The sequence below is a fragment of the Meleagris gallopavo genome, chromosome 7, assembly GCF_000146605.3.
Source record: "Meleagris gallopavo isolate NT-WF06-2002-E0010 breed Aviagen turkey brand Nicholas breeding stock chromosome 7, Turkey_5.1, whole genome shotgun sequence".
Taxonomy (NCBI): Eukaryota; Metazoa; Chordata; class Aves; order Galliformes; family Phasianidae; genus Meleagris; species Meleagris gallopavo.
In genome coordinates, this window is record NC_015017.2 from 237,293 (window position 1) to 255,011 (window position 17,719).

The following is a 17,719-nucleotide window of genomic DNA, read 5'->3' on the forward strand; positions in this document are numbered from 1 at the left end:
TTTTTTTTTATACAGTAAGCACTGCTTCTCGTTCCCAGTTCTGAGTGTTGCAGGGTTCCTTTTAGCCTCTTCATGATGGAATCCAAAGGCCTTATTTCACCTCCCTTATTTGCTGGTGCAGTGGTGGGACACGTCTAGAGCAGACATGTTCCTCTGAGGTAAATGAGGTCCAGATTAATATCTTCAAGGTGATATAGCCATTTTCAGTTTGTTCTTACAAATCATTTCCTGTGAGGAAGTCTGTGCTATGCGTATTGTTTACTTGCAGTTGCCTCTGTCCATCTCGCTTTTCTGTTCCTTGTTACGGTCCCAGTAGTTTGAAATGGCAGGGATTTTAGCAAGCACATTAAGGAAGTTCATTTAACTATTCTTAAATCATAGTTTTGGCATAATTTTGTTCATCAGGATGTAAACTGTGTAAGTTATTCCTAGTTAAACTGAGAAATAAGACAGAGCATAAGTTTTAAAAAAAAAAAAAAGGTATGTGTGTGAAGGGACGTGGTGTTTTTTTCTCTTCTCTCATCGTGTAATTCAAACTGTATGTAACTTACAAGGAGATATTTTTTGTTTTTCTCTCTTCCCTCTCTTTGTGTAATTCAAATTATATGTCACTTATGTAGGATGAATTTGAAGATGAAAAAACAGCATTAATACATGACCAGGAGCAAGTGTTTATTCAGGAAAGGGAGAAGGCACAAGCTGCTTGCCAAAAGGAGAAGGAGACATTGTCAGCACAGCTACAGGAAAAAGCAGCAAGAATTATCCAGGTGTGTGGAAAATATTTTAAACTTTCAGCTGTTCTTTTGCAAATGTATTTTAATACAGTGCTTTTAACTGTCTCAAGGTATGCATACAAGGAATGTGTGTGTAATTCCAATGGCTGCTAGTTTTCAAGGTGCAGTATATTATGGACTTACAGTATGATGGTCTCTTAGCTGGAATGCTACAACTGTAGCATGGAAATTAAAACTGAACAGTAGCTTGAAAACTGCCCTTTTGTAAGAGAAGGTTGAATGTTAACCATTTTGTTTTCTATGTACTGGTGCTATCTGTACTTACTGCATTGTTTTCCCTAGAAAATAGTGCTCTAGCTTTTGACAGACCAACAGACCTATAATTTGGGGGTATGTAGGACAAGTAAATGGGAAATATGGCTCCAGAAGTGGCAAAGACAATGTTTGTTTGCTAAAGAAAATAAAATTATATGCCTCCTGTAAAGCAAATGTCTTGACTGTAATTTAGATTACCCAGAGATCTTAAGATATGGAGGAAAAGCATGGAAAATTATGTTTGTCTTAATTAGGGAACTTGTAATGTTTTTTTTTATTTTGAATAATCGAAGTAATGGCTTTGAGTTCTCAAAGTAGAAGATATTAATATTTTTTGTCTTTACTTGCATTTCAGAAGGCTCTGATCAAAATGTAAATTTGGTATATTGGAATACTTTGTTGTTGATGTATGCATTCATATAGATACTTATTTATACTTTTAATGGAATAGAGGTGCCACATGAAGAGAAGTGTAAGGAGAAAAGGCATTTTCTAGAAAAGTCTTTTTCATACATGGCTTGTAAAGGAAAGAAGAAGAGTACCTGAGAATGATCATACTCTGTCAGGTTGCTATTCAAGTTTGTGTGCTAGTGTCAAAATTTGTGCCTTGGTCATTGCTTTGCATTTTTAAGGTGTGAACAACAAAAATAAACTGAAGTATAACAAACTTTTTATAAGCTTTTGCATTGCTTCTGTGTGCTGAGTCTGAATGCAAATGAGACAGTTTCTTAAAATAAAATGTACATCAGAAAAGGAGAATGAAAAGAAAAAATCCAATTTTAGTCTTTCTGCTGCCCTTTATTTCTAGTACTTTTGGAAGCAAGTTTGCATCGCAGAGGTGATGATTAGATAAATATACAGAAACTTATAGAGGATAAGAATGAAGTTCACAGTCTGTGCAAAGTGATTATCTTTGTCTGTTGCATTGTTATTGAATTTTCCACAGCTGGAAAAGAGAGTAGAATCTTTAAATTGTGAAATAAAGGAGACCAACTGTGAACTGGAGACACTCATAGAGCGACGGGACAGAGAAAACCAAGAAGGAGGGAATTTGGTAGCCATGTTGAGATCTGATATTGAGCAGTCTAAAGATGAAAGGTTTGTCCATCTTGGGTTAGATAGTGCTTAGTGGTTATTTATTTTTCTCATTTTTTATAAATAATTAAATTAAGCTAGCTCAAAATAGCAAAGATGATGATATTGGCTTTACTAACCTATCTGATGGGGAGAGCATGCTGTGTTTTGTTTTGGATTTTTTTTTTTTTTTTTTGCCTCCCTCACCCCACATTCCCTTATAGTCTGACAGAGAATTTAGTGTTTTGGTTTCACCACTGTCTATAATCTTGGCAAAAGCTAGGGAAGCTTTCTGTATCCTAGGAAGTGCAATCTAGATGTTTGATTTGTTATTTGAACATGTGGATCAGAGAGAGGCTGACATGTTGAATAGTTTTCCAGAAGAATTCCTTTTCCACACTTGTAAACAAACAAAAAAAATGGCTTTCTGTTTAGTTGTGCCATGCCAGGGCTTAGTGGATCTTCCTATTGTTTGGTTTCCTGTAATTTTTTTTTTTTTTTTTGATATTAAAGTATGACAGACTACTTGTTCTTGGATGTTCTGTGCCTGACTTGGATATTTCTGCTATTTGTTCAAACTTCCATGAACAAATGTAGCAGAATTTGTATTTCAGTATTATATGCCTCAGAAGTAGTATCAACGTTTTCTTCAAATTAAAATTCTCTGTATGTGTAATTGTTTTTTGGTCTACTCTGCCAGGACACCTCTGTTTATTTTGGTGTTACAGACACTATGGTAATAAATATGTTCTCCCTGCTGATGCTTCCATAAATACAGAGAAAACAGATTTTAGTTTGCTAAGCTTGCATCTGTGTATTGTTTCTTTTGTTGTTTTCTTTGTTTTGGGGTTTTGGTTGTTTTTTTTTTGTGTGCGTGCGCGCGCACATGTGAAATATTTGAATCTTCTTTACTGATAATTGTTAAACAATAGCAAGGTGTCTGTTTTAGACTGTCAGGTTTTCAGTATGTTTGAAGCCTCTAAACACACATGACCTTTGCAATGTTTCATGTGCTTCTGTTCTAGGAAGAAAATGCAAGACTCATATGAGTGTCTTTTGAAATGGCTTATAGAGCTGGTGAAGGCCACAATTGCTGTTGAAGATCTTATCTGTAGCAAGATTGGTCTTTGCCTTGATAACAGTATGGTTTCTGCAGATTCTATGGAAAGTCACAGTATTATGGAAGAAATAGGATATGCACGATACTTCAAAGCTAAAGAAAAGAGTCACCTAGAGAAAGGTAAGTGCAAGTTTGTATAACTGGGAACAGTCAATTGATATTCTTGAACAATGGTTTTTCATTTCGTACTACATGGAGGAAGATCTGAATAGGGATATCTCTTGTTGCAATGTTTTTATGTTTCTACACTTAACATAGTGCATCAGTGTAACTTAACTTCTAGTAGCAAAAATACTAACCTGTGGCTTGATAAGGCTGGATGGATAGCAGAGGAGGGAAGTTGAACCTGATGGATACAAAACTTCAGTTCCTGATGTATAAGCATATTTCAAGGCATTGAAAAGACTGTATTGATTTGTAGGCATCAAATAACTCGGTATTAACAAGTTTTTCACCCTGTAATATGTCTTCTGGGCTAAGCAACGTTGCTGTCTGATGTCAGTTGTTATCTGAGTGACCAGTTCTGTGTCATTTTTCTGTGCATTTAAGAGGCTCGCTTGTTTTCAGTAGATGAACTGCTTGATGAAACTCTCACAGAACACAGCCAGCTGTCTCTAGTGACTGAAGAGCAGTACGAGTTGAGCCAGTACTTATATGAAAGTGTTTTTGCAAAGCCGGAAATGGCATATGAAAATGAAGAGATGATACTGAAAATTTGTGATCGTTTGCGCACTGCAGTGGAAAGACTTCTGGAACTGGTTACAGAATCAACTAAGCAAGTAAGATAATGTCTTTGTATAGAGGCATAATTACTCTAAAAATGTGAACTCTGACTTGAGGCTTGTATATGTTAGCACCTTGTAGGACTGACTGCCATGAGGAAAAATATAATGTCGTATCTTCAGGCAAATTATAAGTAATACAAGGCATGTGCATCTCCTGCTTCTTGCAGTGGATAATTTGTCTGTTATTTGAATAATTCTTTTAATTGAGACTTAACAGTTTTTTTTCCTGTGTAAAGGAGATAAGTTAGTTACCTTATGAAAATTTAAACTAGAATTTTAGGTGTGTTTGCTAACTTCTGGAGAACAGAATTAAGTGTGATAAAACCTCTCATAAATAAGAAAAATGACATCAATGCTTCTTCAACATTGATAAACAAATAAAAGAAAATTCAGTCCCATGTTAAAATGTATTAGGAATATGTAGAGCACAGAATTATTAAGGTTGGAAAAGACCTGTAAGATCTAGTCCAACCGTCCACCTACCACCAATGTTGCCCACTAAACATATAACATAGTACCACATCTATACATTTCTTGAACATCTCCAGAGACGGTGACTCAACCACCTCCCTGGGCAGCCCACTCTTGTGCCTGACCATTTTTTAGAGTTGTTCTTCCTAATACCCAACCTGGACCTCCCCCGGTGCAAATTGGGGCACCTCACTACATCTTCCTTTCAGGTAGTTATAAAGGGCAATAAGGCCTATCCTGAGACTCCTTTTCTCCAGATTGATCAATCCCAGTTCCCTAAGGCATTCCGTAAGATTTGTATTTGTTTCATCACCCTTCTCTGACTATGCTCCAGAGCCTCAATGTCTTTCTTGTACTGAGGGGTCTAAAACAGAACACAGTACTCAAGATGAGGCCTCACCAGAGCAGGGGGATGATCGCCTCCCTGCTCCTGCTGGTAGCACTATTTCTGATACAAACACAGTGCCGTAGTCATCTGGACACGCTGTTGGCTCACATTCAACTGAGTGTTGACCAACACCCCCAGATCCTTCTCTTCTGCACAGTCTTCCAGCCACTCTGCACCAGGCTTGTTGTATTGCCTAATAAACAAAGTGCAGGACTTGGTACTTGATCTTGTTGAACATCACCACATTGTCTTCAGCCCAGCAATCCAACTTGTCCATATCCTTCCGTATCCTACCCTCAGGCATACTGACACTTCCTGCCAACTTGTCATCTGCAGACTTACTGAGGGTAGTCTAAATCCCTTCATCAAGATCATCAATAAAGATATTAAATAGGACAGGCTCCAATACCAGCCCTGGGGAATACCACTTGTGATTTCACCACCACATTCTGGGTCTTTCCATCCTACTTACTTCTTTATCCAGCAAAGAGTGTGTGTGTACAAGCCATGGGCTACCAGCTTCCCCAGGAGAATACTGTGAGAGACAGAATCAAAGGCCTTGCTGAAGTGTAGGTAGACTTCATCAACAGCCTTTCCCTCATCCACCAGATGGGCCTCCTGCTCATGGGAGGAGATGGACTTGATCGAGAAGAATCTGCCTTGCATGAACCCATGCTGGACAGGCATCATTCCCCAGGTGTCTGGCACGTGTAATTGCACTCAGGATTATCTATTCCATAACTTTTCCTGGCACTGAGGTCAAGCTGACAGGCCTGTAGTTCCTCAGATCCTCTTTACAACCCCTCTTGTAGATGGGAGTCAGAATGGCAAGTCTCCAATCTTCTCAGACCCTCTGGTTGACTAGAAATGCTTATAGATGGTGGAAAGTGGCATGACAGTCACCTCTGCCAGCTCCCTCAGCATACTTAGGTGATCCCATCCAGCCCCCAGGGATTTGTGGCAGTCCAGATGGAGTAGTAGTCTCTGTTTCCACCTGAATTGTGAGGGATTTATTCTGTTCCTCATCCAGTTTTCCAGATCAGGGGCTAGAGTACTCCAAGGATAACTGGTCTGACTCTTAAAGACATGTAAAGAAGGGATTGAGAACCTCAGCATTTTCCTTATCCTCAGTGGTTATGTTCCCTGGGACATCCAGTAAAGGCTGGAGATTCTCCTTAGCCCTCCAGAGGGCCTCCCCACCAAAGGATAGTTGGCATGGAACAGTCTCCCCAGTGCAGCAGGTACAGCCCCAAGCTGCTGGAGCTCAAGAAGCACTTGGACAGTTCTCTCAGATGTAGGGTTTGGGTTTTGAGTGAGCCAGGATTTGGACTCAGTGATTCTTGCAGGTTTCTTTCAACTTGGGATGTTCTATGATTATTGAATTTAAGTGCAAGGATGCCTTAAATTGCAAGTGATTCAGGTCAGGCAACTTGGCCAACAGGAAGGTTTTTCTTTTTATGCACAGTAAAGAAGCTTCCTTTACCTAAGGATGTTTTGTGAGGAAACTACATATGAGTGCGTGCAGGGAGTCAATAAAATGTCTTGGGCAAAGAAAAGCTAATACTACCGAAAAACTTAAAAACCTGGACCTTAATTTTTGATAACACTTATCCAGAGAAGGATCTGGGTTTAAATACACGTAGTTATTTTTACAGTGCATCTGCATCCACAATCTAATTCTAGGGAAAACTGTTTATTTTTAGCTGGAAAAAACACATGAAATCCATGCACAATTTGAAGAAGAATTCACCCGCCGAAATCAGGAGACTGCTCAAGTGGTTAGTCAGCATCAAGAACTAATGGAGTGCCTCAGTGAGGAAAGTGAGGCCAAGAATCAGCTGGTACTAGAGCTTCATAAAGCAGAGGGTAAGAAAAAAATGAAAAAAAAAAATCAACTTATAATTGATCTTTCCAGGCATCTATGGTATCTTTTTGTGCTTTCTGTTGTTCTTGATTTGCCTGTCTGTAATAGTTTTTTTTGCATTTCAAATTAAGTTAAATTAAGTTACCCCTGGGTCATTTCTTGCAAATCTAGTATTTAATCTTTAATCCTCTGAATCAGAAATACATTTCCCTCAGACAGGCGTGATAGTCCTATACTTATACCATTGTCTGTGTGTGAAAAGCACCATAATTTTAAAAACAAGTTTGCCTGTCTAAACGTGGGAACCTGGATTATTGAAAAGAAAATAATCCCATTATAAATCAACCTACATGTCTGACCCCAGAAGGGTTCATCATGAACTAAAGCAATATTTGACAGCAATACAGGCATAAATAGATTCTAGAAGAAGCAGAAAGACTGAAGTTGTTGATCTCAGTGTTATCATAGACAGCATATCATCATCCTTATTCCTGTTTATGAAGGTTAAGATTGGAGGTATGCTGATTTGGTCTGTATTCTTTATGTTTTCACAATGGAATCTTTGGCTTCCATCTTCTGGGATTTAAGTCCTTCAAGTTGAGCTTCTCTCCCTAATCTTGGTATCTGCTTTCTATTCATAAAATCATAGAATGGCCTGGGTTGAAAAGGACCACAGTGATCATCAAATTTCAACCCTGCTGCTATGTTCAGGGTCACCAATCACTAGCCACATCCAGCTTGGCCTTCAATGCCCCACAACCTCCTTGGGCAACCTGTTCCAGTGCGTCACCACCTTCTGTGTGAGAAACTTCCTCCTAATATCTAACCTAAACCTCCCCTGTCAGTTTAAAACTATTCCCCCTTCTCCTATCACTATCCACCCTCCTAAACAGTCGTTCCCCCTCCTGTTTATATGCTCTTTTCAAATATTGGAAGGCCACAGTGAGGTCTCCCCAGAGCCTTCTCTTCTCCAAGCTAAACAATCCCAGTTCCCTCAACCTTTCCTCATAGGAGAGGTGCTCGGCCCTCTGATCATCTTAGTGGCTCTCCTCTGGACCTATTCCAAGAGTTCTGCATCTTTCTTGTACTGGAGGCTCCAGGCCTGGGCTCAGTACTGCAGATGGGGCCTCACAGGAGCCAAGTAGAGGGGGACAATCACCTCCCTCTCCCTGCTGGCCACCCCTTTTTTTAATGCAGTCCAGAACACAGTTGGCCTTCTGGGCTGCAAGCGCACACTGCTGGCTCATGTCCAGCTTCTTGTCCAGCAGGACTCCCAACATCCTTCTCCACAGGGCTGCTTTCAAGGGGTTCTTTGCCCAGTCTGTATAAATACCTGGGATTGCCCCAACCCGAGTGTAACACCTTGTACTTAGCCTTGTTGAACCTCATTAGGGGCCCACTACCCTAACCTGTCCAGGTCCCCTGGATGGTTTTCCTTTTCTCCAGTGTATGAGCTGCACTGCTCAGTTTGGTGTCATCTGCATGCTTGCTGACGGTGCACTCGATGTTGTCGATGTTGAAAAGCACGGGTCCCAAGACCAATCCCTGAGGAACACTGCTTGTGGCCAGCCTTCACCCTGACGCAGAACCATTGATCACAGCCCTTTGGCTGTGTCCAACCTGCCAATTCCTAATCCATCAAACAGTCCATCCTTCAAATCCACACCTCTCCAATTTAGAGAGAAGGATGTGGTGTGGGTCCATGTCAAAGGCTTTGCAGAAGTCCAGGTAGATGACATCCACCACTCTTCCCCTGTGCACTGATGCCGTCACTCCATCATAGAAGGCCACTAGATTGGTCAGGCAAGATCTGCCCTTGGTGAAGCCATGCTGGCTGTTTTGAATCACCTTTTTCTCTTGTATGCCTTAATATAGCTTCTAGGAGGATCTGCTCCAGAATTTTCCCAGGCACAGAGGTGAGGCTCACCAGGCCTTCCTTTCTCCCTTTCTTAAAAATGGGAGTAATGTTTCCCTTTTCCCAATCACTGGGATCTTCACCAGACAGCCATGATTTTTCAAATACGATAGGAGGCGGCTCGGCAACCACATTCAGAACCCTGGAATGGATATCATCTGTACCCATGGACTTGTATAAATTCAGTTTCATGAGGAGGTCTCGGCCTTGTTCCACTGTTACAGTGGGACAGAATCTGCTCCCCATACCCTCATCTGGAAGTTCAGTATCCTAGCAGACATGGGAAGCCTCAACACCAGTGAAGACTGAGACAAAGCACTTACTGAACACCTCAGCTTATTCCTCTTTAGACATATTCCTTTAGGCTTACTTGGTCTCTCCAGCATCCTTCCTTTCTATGAATAATACGTGGATTTCTTGGGCTCTGAATGTAGCACTTGCTCTTACTTCCCAGAAAAATTCCATTTTTTTTATCCTCTGAGCCCAGCAGAGGATGTGTCAGGCTATCCTATGTTCTGAGGTTATTCCAAGCTGTCAAGGCTTAACAAGCCCCATATACATTTCACTTCTTTTGAGGCAATTTGTGACATGGCAGCCTCATAAAATGTACTGGAAAACATCACTTTATTCCTTAGAATGTTTCAAAAAAGTCTAGCTACTGTGTAAGTTTAAGTAATCTTGAAATTCCTCTCTTTCTATGATTTTATTGTTTGCATTAAACTGTTTACTTGTGTTTTCAAGTGATATTTTTCCAGTAGATGTGTTTGTCTGCTGCTTTATGTACATTCTAACTTGGCACTTTAGGCATTATTGAAGGCTATGTTGCAGAAAAAGCTGCACTGGAGGAGGCCTTGAATCTAAAAGAAGAATCTGAGCGTCGTCTTGTTGTGGAGCTGGAGAATATGCGTGAACGCTTCCAGGAACTAACCCAGGAGCAAGCAATTCTTGGTAAGGAGCGGGTATGACAACAGTAGTGAGAAAAGAAAATTGCAGTGCATTGTGACTGGAGACTCTCAATGCAGTGCATCAAGACTGGAGACCAAAGGCAGCATTCTTTGGTTTGGTGGCTTAGTGACCAGCCCCGTCTAGTACGGAATTTGGCAGGGTCTTTCTGTAAAAAAAAGAAAAAAAGAAAAATAAAGCAGCTTTTTATATTTTTCCTTTCGAGAAGACAGTACTGTTATTGAATAGTACTATTTGTAGCAGAAATGCTAAGTCACAGCCTGAACCAATGATTGAGCACCTGGTGGGAAGGCAGGGCCAACCAAGGGGATCTCAAGTGCATACAGTGCAATGCAGCTGAATGACTGGAAGGGCTGGAGCTAGGATCCACCCCTTCCCGGACCTCATTTAAGGGTTGGCAGTGGAGGCAAGGGTATTTTTCTGGAGATCCCTGTATACCTGCGGCCTTCTGAAGGTAAGCAGCTTTCTTCCTTCATTTCTGTGTCCGTGACTGCTGCACTTGGGCTTGTCCTCATTTGCTGCAGCCAAAGCACCACCCCTGTTATCGCTGTGCTTTCTATCACATTTGTAGTGTTACATAGTTAGAAATGGAAAGTATCTGAGGGGGAGGGGAAAGAAGCTGTCTGGACTTGGTCCTAAGAAATTGGCTCTAGGTGGCCCTGCTCAAGACGGAGTATTGGACCAGATTTCCTTCACATATCCTTCCCAACTACAACCAATCGGTGAAAGTAACTGCAGTGAATTTACATATCAAGTCAGAAGAGAGATAAATTGCAGATTCAAGGCTTTTGGGTGCTTTCAGGGTGAAGTTAGCTTGATGATGATAGAAGAAATAACGTACTCTAGGAAGAATATTTGAGTTATTAAAACAAAAAAACATATTGGTAATATTAACAGTATAAAAGTAAGTAATAAACTTTTGCTCTTTTCTTTGGCCTTATCCTGTCAGAATATGATACACATTGTCAGTACTGGGGACTGGAAAGATTTGAGTGATCAAGCTTGTGTAGGTAGGTTTCTAAAAGAAAGAGCATACTTTGAAGAACTGAATGAGAAGCTTCCCTCGCCACGATCTCTCCAACAAAGTTATCTTTCACATTTCTGTAGAGGGTTGACTCACCAAAGAGCCAATGAGAGCCACCAGAATGCCAAATCAATGTAGTCTACGCAACCTAACTCCTCCTGTCCTTGCTCCATCACTGCCTCAACCCCACAGAGTATGTGATAGGACTTAAGCAGGCTATAGAGAACTTACATAAAGAACTGGAGTTGAATAAAGGTGAACTCTTCAACATACTGGATGAACTCTAATAAAACTCAATGAGTGGTGGTTGGTGCTATTCTGCTTTACAAATTAGGAGTATACATCTTTGCAGTGACAGCAGTGATTTAGCAACAACACAAGGAATCTTAATGCGATGTACATATAATACAGTGTAAATATTTTTTGGTTCATAGAGGAAAATTCAAATATGTTATATGAATTGCACTATGCAGGAACTCAAGACTAGATTATGTTGCTTCTTAGTCATTTAAATTATGTAGTTTGACTGCTTGTGTTTGCACAAGCAATATCGTTTTAGTACTTCTATAAATGAATTTCTGTGAATCATCTTCCAGTAGAGATTTTATCATTTGAGATCACTGCCTTTCCATTACTGCTAATGCCAAGATGAGCCATCAGATATGTTGCATAGATCTGTACTGTCTGAACCAGCTATATAACAGGTAGTTCTGCATCGCTCCTTCTTTGGTCAGGAATAAAGGCAGCAGGAAGCAAATTTTTAGGGATTTTTTTTTTTTTTCCTGCTGTTGGTAGTAGAAGATTGTAAGCTTATCCACTTTTGAATTTGGATCCATGACCAATAGTATTCTGTTACAGAATTCTATCTGTCTTTCAGCCTTACTGTATCACTTCTCTGCAATTCTTGTCTTCCTCTCATCTTCCCTTTTTCCTCTTGCTGCTCTTCGCCTTTTTTCTGATTGAATTCCACCACTGTAGCAATCTTGTGGGTTACCATCCTTCTCTGTTCTGCCATTTGACTCTGCCCTCAACATTTCAAATATAGTGCAGTCAAAATCCTTATGTTGTACATGTGTCAATATTAAAAGTTGTCTGTCTGAGCTCTCATTCGACATCTCAATAGTAGCTTTCTATTACATAAGGAGGAAATTGATTAGTGATATCACACAGGTTGTCCTGGCTTAAAAAAAATCTACCATTCTTTGCCACAGTAAACAGAGGAGGAAGTAGGGGAAGAAGTATTCTTGGTATCCAAGAAGTATCTTGGAAAGACACAAGAACGTTAGCAGATTCAGGGGCTGTAATTGATACTGAAGGCAAGTCATGCTTTATTTATGAAGGTGATTATGGCATGAAAGGTTATATTCCGAAGGAAACACAAAGGATTATTTTCAGATACTGTTGAACACAAGTAGTTCTGGTTATCATGGAACTGTATGACAGATTACGAAGACTGTAAATCTATGCCAGCTCTTTGAGTCCAACTGGACTGAATCCTGCTTTGAGGATGTTGATAGAAACTAAAAAGGAGGTTAAGGCATTAGATATTCCATCTCAGTCTGGGAGAAACAGACAAGCGTACTAATTCTTTTATAAAATCTGTGACTAACCAAGATTGTTGCAACAAACTTACACAATTAAAATATAAAAGGATTTTTGTGGTAGCTGCAATCTAATTATAGACATGGATTAACATACAGGATAACATACAGGATGCGTCCTAATTAAGAAGTATGTTTTTGCTGAATAAAAGGTAGGCATTATCTGTAGTATGCATGAGTTTCTCATGGCAACTAGAGAAGTATAATGTAATGGATAGTTAGATCAGAAAAAAGAAAGGGAGGTCAGAATGATGAAGGCTAGTTATAGGAGCAGAAAACAAGCAGGAGATTTATAAAATTTTATCCTGACTTCTAATGCTGATGTAAAATTTGCAGATGCCAAATTCAATGGGGCATCTTTTTTTCTAAATGAAAATGTATATACCTAGCTCCTGAGATGCGGACGCTTAAATCTGATAAATCCTTAGCTGCTGTGATTTGGTTATTTTAGTCTAAATATTGTTCTCCTAACAAGTTTTTAAATTAAATTTATTCATACGTATGTGCTCATGTATTCGCTAAGTTTTGTTTCCTAAGTTTCTTTTTCCCCAGAGAATGTGAGCTAGATAAATGTTTCAGGAGAATAAGGAAGAATTATCTAGTTTAATTCCATTTAGAGCTGCAGTGCTGCTCTGGGCTGTCTTGGCAGTTACGATATCTTTATTCCTTCTAACCATTCAGTTCTCCCTCAAACTATTTTCATTCAACATATTTTTGGTAACCACCTCAGTGTCCAAAAATGAGTTGCTGTTGACTTTAGGAGAGAGAAATATGTAACTTGTCTGGTTAGAGTGTCTGGGGATTGCTGTTCTTCTGGTAGTTGCAGGCCTGGTAGTTCATTAGAACTCATACAGTTATTTCTAATGGGTTGTGAGCACTAAAATTCATCACCTTCCCCTCACCTCATCCATCTATGGTACTCTTCATCTAGTTTGGAGTTCTTTTAGTATGTAGAAAGAATAAACAAGAGTAATATTGCGTGAAGTTGTTTGGCATAGCTTTTTCCGTGGAAAATGGATCCCTTATTTTTTGTTTTGTAGTACTAATGTGAGTAGAATGGCTTTGCTAATAACAAACAGAGCGTGGCATTTGCTACTTGCTGATGATGTGGGGGGAGAAGTGTGCTGGGGCATTGCCCAAGTGAAACTGCATGATTTGAATTAGTGCTAATAAAATAACGTGTTTTTCCCATGAAAATGCAAATCTTGATGACCCGAGCTTGTTGCTTGAAACTGAAACAGAGGAATATGCATTAAAAAAAAAAACAAACAAAAACAACAAACAACAACAACAAAAAAAAAAACTATGGAAATTGTTAAGACAGACTGACTGCACTTACAGGGATTGATAGAAAGCAGTCACCAATTTTGGCAATGTTTTCACTTCCAAGCTTTCACTCGAAAGCTGTTAATTTTTTTTTCTAACTTAACTTGCATTTCTGTCTGAGGAGGTGACCATGCCTATTTATTTCAGTTTTATCTAATCAGCATTTTGTTGCTCAAAAAGAAGTAGTTCTGCTTTTGAAGTTTAAAAGAAGCCATCAGCTCATTAAGTACCACATTACTTATGATATGGGAGAAAAAATTGCTGTGCTTGTTTTCAAGAGTCAGCTCTTCACTTGTGCCCAGTCCACATGTCATTGCTGTGCGTTTGCATATATCTATATGTAGTATCTGCTTTTACCCTCTGCTGAGCATTAGGTGTTAGGGATAAGGGGGCTGCTGTTCTATTCCAATTCCCTACCTAGCAAAGCAAAGCACCTTGTAGAAGATAATATCTGTTGTGCAGATATGGCATATATTGCACAGTTGCTTAATTGAATTCAGACTGTCCTTGGGACTCTCTGGACCTTCTGTTTCAGCCTGAGATAACTTGCTCAGATGTATTTCTTGGTGACTGGAGTCTATAACAGCTTGCTGATCTCCATTCTTCCTTTGTCCAAAAGGTCTGTGGGGAAATTGCTGTAATGGAGGTTGTTCGGCTGCATGACTCTTCTACTGCATGTGTTCAGCCAGAGCTCCAATTACAGCCACAGCTCCATGAATGCTTGATTTGGAAATGCTGGATCTTAGTTCATATGATTGTTCAACTACGATACAGTGCATTCAAAAGAGGTTGAGGGGTGTATAGCACAATGGTTGCATAGTTGCTGTTAGGCAACGCAATAGATAACTGTGAGTTTGTAAAAGCAGTTCCTAGTTGTAATGTACTTGTGGGCTATCAGTCAGAAGACAGAAATCACATAGCAGCAGTACAGCTTTTGAAGGTGTGCTGCATACGTGTATATCTCTCTCACCAGTGGTTCCTCAAAGTCCTTCATTTATTCTGTGATTTGTTAGCTGAAAAGAAAGTAAACCTAAAATGGTAGGTGTAGCCTGGAGCCAGTGTATCCGAGTGTGAGGCAGGGAAGGGCACTTAATGTATTGTCTCACATGACTTGCAAAAAGAAAATGGTTTTTTTTTTTTCTTCCAACTGGTGTGTTGTGCCCGTTGACAATGCAGATGTTCAAGAAATAACTGGTAAGCAATCTTGTCACTGAGAAGTTTTGCATTTCAGTTGGTTTTGAAAGCTACCAAGGGCACTTAGCAAATCTGGCAAGTGGTTAAAGAATCAGGTACATTTCAGTTTCTTTTATTTAATTAAGTTTTTAGTTTTACCGTGTGTATTTTGGTATCCTTTTCATGCAGAGGAAGCTGAGTTGCTACAGTGAGAGACTATGATGACTGAGAACCTACTTGTCTCATTATTGAACCTTTTAATTCCCAGGGACAAAGACTTCACAGTCTTTGTTCAATCTATTCAAGTATTCAAGTGCTTCTTATCATTACTACTGGGACAGTTTCCCCAGTTTTCTCCGAAGGGTGTTTTTTTTGTGTTTTGTTTGTTTTTTGTTTGTTTGTTTTTTGCAGAGGTTTATAATAGGAACTTAAGAAGGAATTGAGCAGAAGTCATGTGAATTGATTTGATCTTACTTGGCAATGGGAATTCTCCCATCCAGGGGTCTGGTCTAGATGATCAGTTAAGGTCCTTACTGGAATCGCAGTTGCGTTTTTCCTTTGTGGCTGACAACATTTAAGATGAAAAGTGGAGCATTTGAAAAGTGAAATAAAGAGTTCTTGCATGACTTTTCTTTAAGTATTGGATAGCTACACTTCTATTTTTGTATCCAGATAACTTTTAACTACAGTTGCATGAAAATAGTTTTTCTCTGTATGCAGAGCCTTGGTTTGGGTCTCCAGAACAGTGCATCCAACAGGCTGACAGAGCAGTTCTGAGGCATAAATCAGTTTGTGGTAACTTAAGTGCTATTGAGCTTTGCACATTTTCATGATATTCCTTTTGCAGTCTCCATAGCACAAACATATACCTTTTTTTTTTTTCCCAGTTTGAGAGAGTGGCTGGCTGAAATCAGTGTGTGGATCTTAAATTTATATATGGAGAACATCTGAAATGAAATTGAGTGAATTGGAAGGAGTGAGGATCCTGTGTGCATAGAAAAGAACCTCTGGGGCAGGAGGGGTGTTGAACTGGGGCTAAGGGGGGAGAGACTGAGAGAAGGAGTTTGAATGGCTCCTGGTTAGGTAAGGCAGTTTTAATAGGAATTGTTTCTAAAGATACAGTGGCAGTCAGGTGTCTAACATTTTCTTTTGAGTCTTTAAACAAAGGGAAATCGTCGTCTCCTGAGATGGCCAGTTTGGTTTTATTGCTGTCTAAAGTACCTGAATTTAGTCTTATCAACTCAGGTTCATTTTTGTACCCTATGCTGATAACATTGCTATTTTTTTGTTCTTGTTCAGGTCTTCTCAAGGAAGTAGAACTTTTAGCAAAGGAGAAATTGGAACTTGAGTGTCAGGCAGAAAAGGACCATTCTAACTTATGCTCTCAAATGAAAGTTCTTGAGATGGAACTGGAAGAACAGCTGCGTAGTAATCAAGATCTGACTAAACAATTGATGGAGGCTGCTGAGTTAAAGCAGCAAATTGAAGTCCTTGAAAAACAGCTTAAAAACCAGCGACAATTCATGGATGTAAGCAGGCTCTATTCTCATGGCTTTTAGGTGATAAATACTATTCCTAGTTTGTGATTGCAGTGGTCCCTACAATACAGTGCATGTTGTTTTCTTCCAAAGATAAGTCTGTTGTATTATAGTCTTGAAAAAGATAAGAATTAAAAAAGGAGGATTGCAAACAAGATTGTTTTTCAGTAGTACTACATATATATGTATATATTTTCTTTTTATTAATTGCTGATGATAACTTGAATGTACATTGGAGTTAATTTTTTTTTGTCTTTCACTGTAACTTTATCTAAGTTTTTTTTTGTTACTTGTAAGTGAGCATGGCTTCTTCACAGCATAAAAAAAAAAAAGCAAAATCCAAACAATGAAACAACAAACAAATTTCTTTTACTCAATAATTTAATGAAATTAAAAGTTTCTAAAAAGTATTTTACTTATTTTACTTATTTCTGGGTTGATAGGAACAAGCTATAGAAAGAGAACATGAACGTGATGATTTTCAGCAAGAAATTAAAAAGCTGGAAGAACAGTTAAAACTTTCAGCTAAGTTACAGACTTCGGGAGAGCCCAGGGAGTATGGGGTGAGTAAAATGATGTTTAATGGCCAAAGGAGTTAAATGCCAAAAACTGTATCCTCTTTGGCTCTTAAGGGACTTCAGTGTGAGAGTACTCGCATTACTTAGAAAGAAGTGTTTTATTTGAACACATTAACTACAGTGAAGCTTCACAGTTCATGCATCTGATTTAAATTAACTGTGGAGAACACAGATATTACTCTACAAAGGACAACTGAGGAAAGGCTTCTGGGTTCCAGATTTGTTGTATTTACTACACTAGTTGTCATAAAAGATATTCTTTGTCCTTCTGGTTTGTCATATTTTAAGTTTATAAATTAGTCCTTCTGTTCATATATTCATTTATTTGATACTTGGTTTCAAAAATTAACTTTTTTTTTTTCCTTTTTTCATAAACGAACATTATACAGAACTATGACTTGATTCTACAGGTATGGAAAACAGCATGAGCATCTCTTTAACCTTTGTTTCCTCTTCTTTCAAATGCTTCTACTTAATTAGATACACTTTTGCTTTTTTCTCTTGTTCATATGTCAAGTCTGCTACAGTTTGACTCAGAGATAATGATACATGTTTTAGAATGACATGATCTTTTCAAGGGTGGGAAACTGCTTTCATTTTAATTTATCTGTAAGTACTGGGTTTTTCTGTTTGCTTTTTTTTTGATGGAGTGCTGCGTCTAGCTCTAGGTCCCCCACACAAGAAAGAAGTGGACTTATTAGAGCAGGTCCAGAGAATTGCAACAAAAATGATCAACTATCACTTATGAAGAGAGGCTGAGGGAGCTGGGCTTGTTCTGTCTGGAGAAGATTGGGGCCTTTCAGTACTTAAGAGGAGAGGGTGTGATTTAAAAAAAAAAAAAAATTTTTTT

At 39.1% G+C, this 17,719-nt stretch overlaps 1 protein-coding gene across 11 annotated transcripts in view; it reads left to right on the forward strand.

Moving 5' to 3' along the window:
• The window catches only part of PCNT (pericentrin), a 100,983-nt gene that overhangs the window by 46,089 nt on the left and 37,175 nt on the right, over window positions 1-17,719 (forward strand). For 7 of the 11 annotated variants that reach the window (XR_002116427.1, XR_002116428.1, XM_019616812.1 and 4 more), the window contains 9 exons: window positions 621-767; window positions 1,996-2,147; window positions 3,149-3,363; window positions 3,811-4,022; window positions 6,591-6,753; window positions 9,471-9,614; window positions 16,053-16,282; window positions 16,735-16,854; window positions 17,259-17,279. Coding sequence is in view for 9 of the 11 variants with exons in the window: in XM_019616812.1 (XP_019472357.1) it covers window positions 621-767; window positions 1,996-2,147; window positions 3,149-3,363; window positions 3,811-4,022; window positions 6,591-6,753; window positions 9,471-9,614; window positions 16,053-16,282; window positions 16,735-16,854; window positions 17,259-17,279 (1,404 nt within the window). In the remaining 2 variants the exon portion in view is untranslated. The remainder of the gene's footprint in view (window positions 1-620; window positions 768-1,995; window positions 2,148-3,148; window positions 3,364-3,810; window positions 4,023-6,590; window positions 6,754-9,470; window positions 9,615-16,052; window positions 16,283-16,734; window positions 16,855-17,258; window positions 17,280-17,719) is intronic. The other 4 variants (XM_019616814.1, XM_019616818.1, XM_019616816.1 and 1 more) reach the window with 2 other exon arrangements.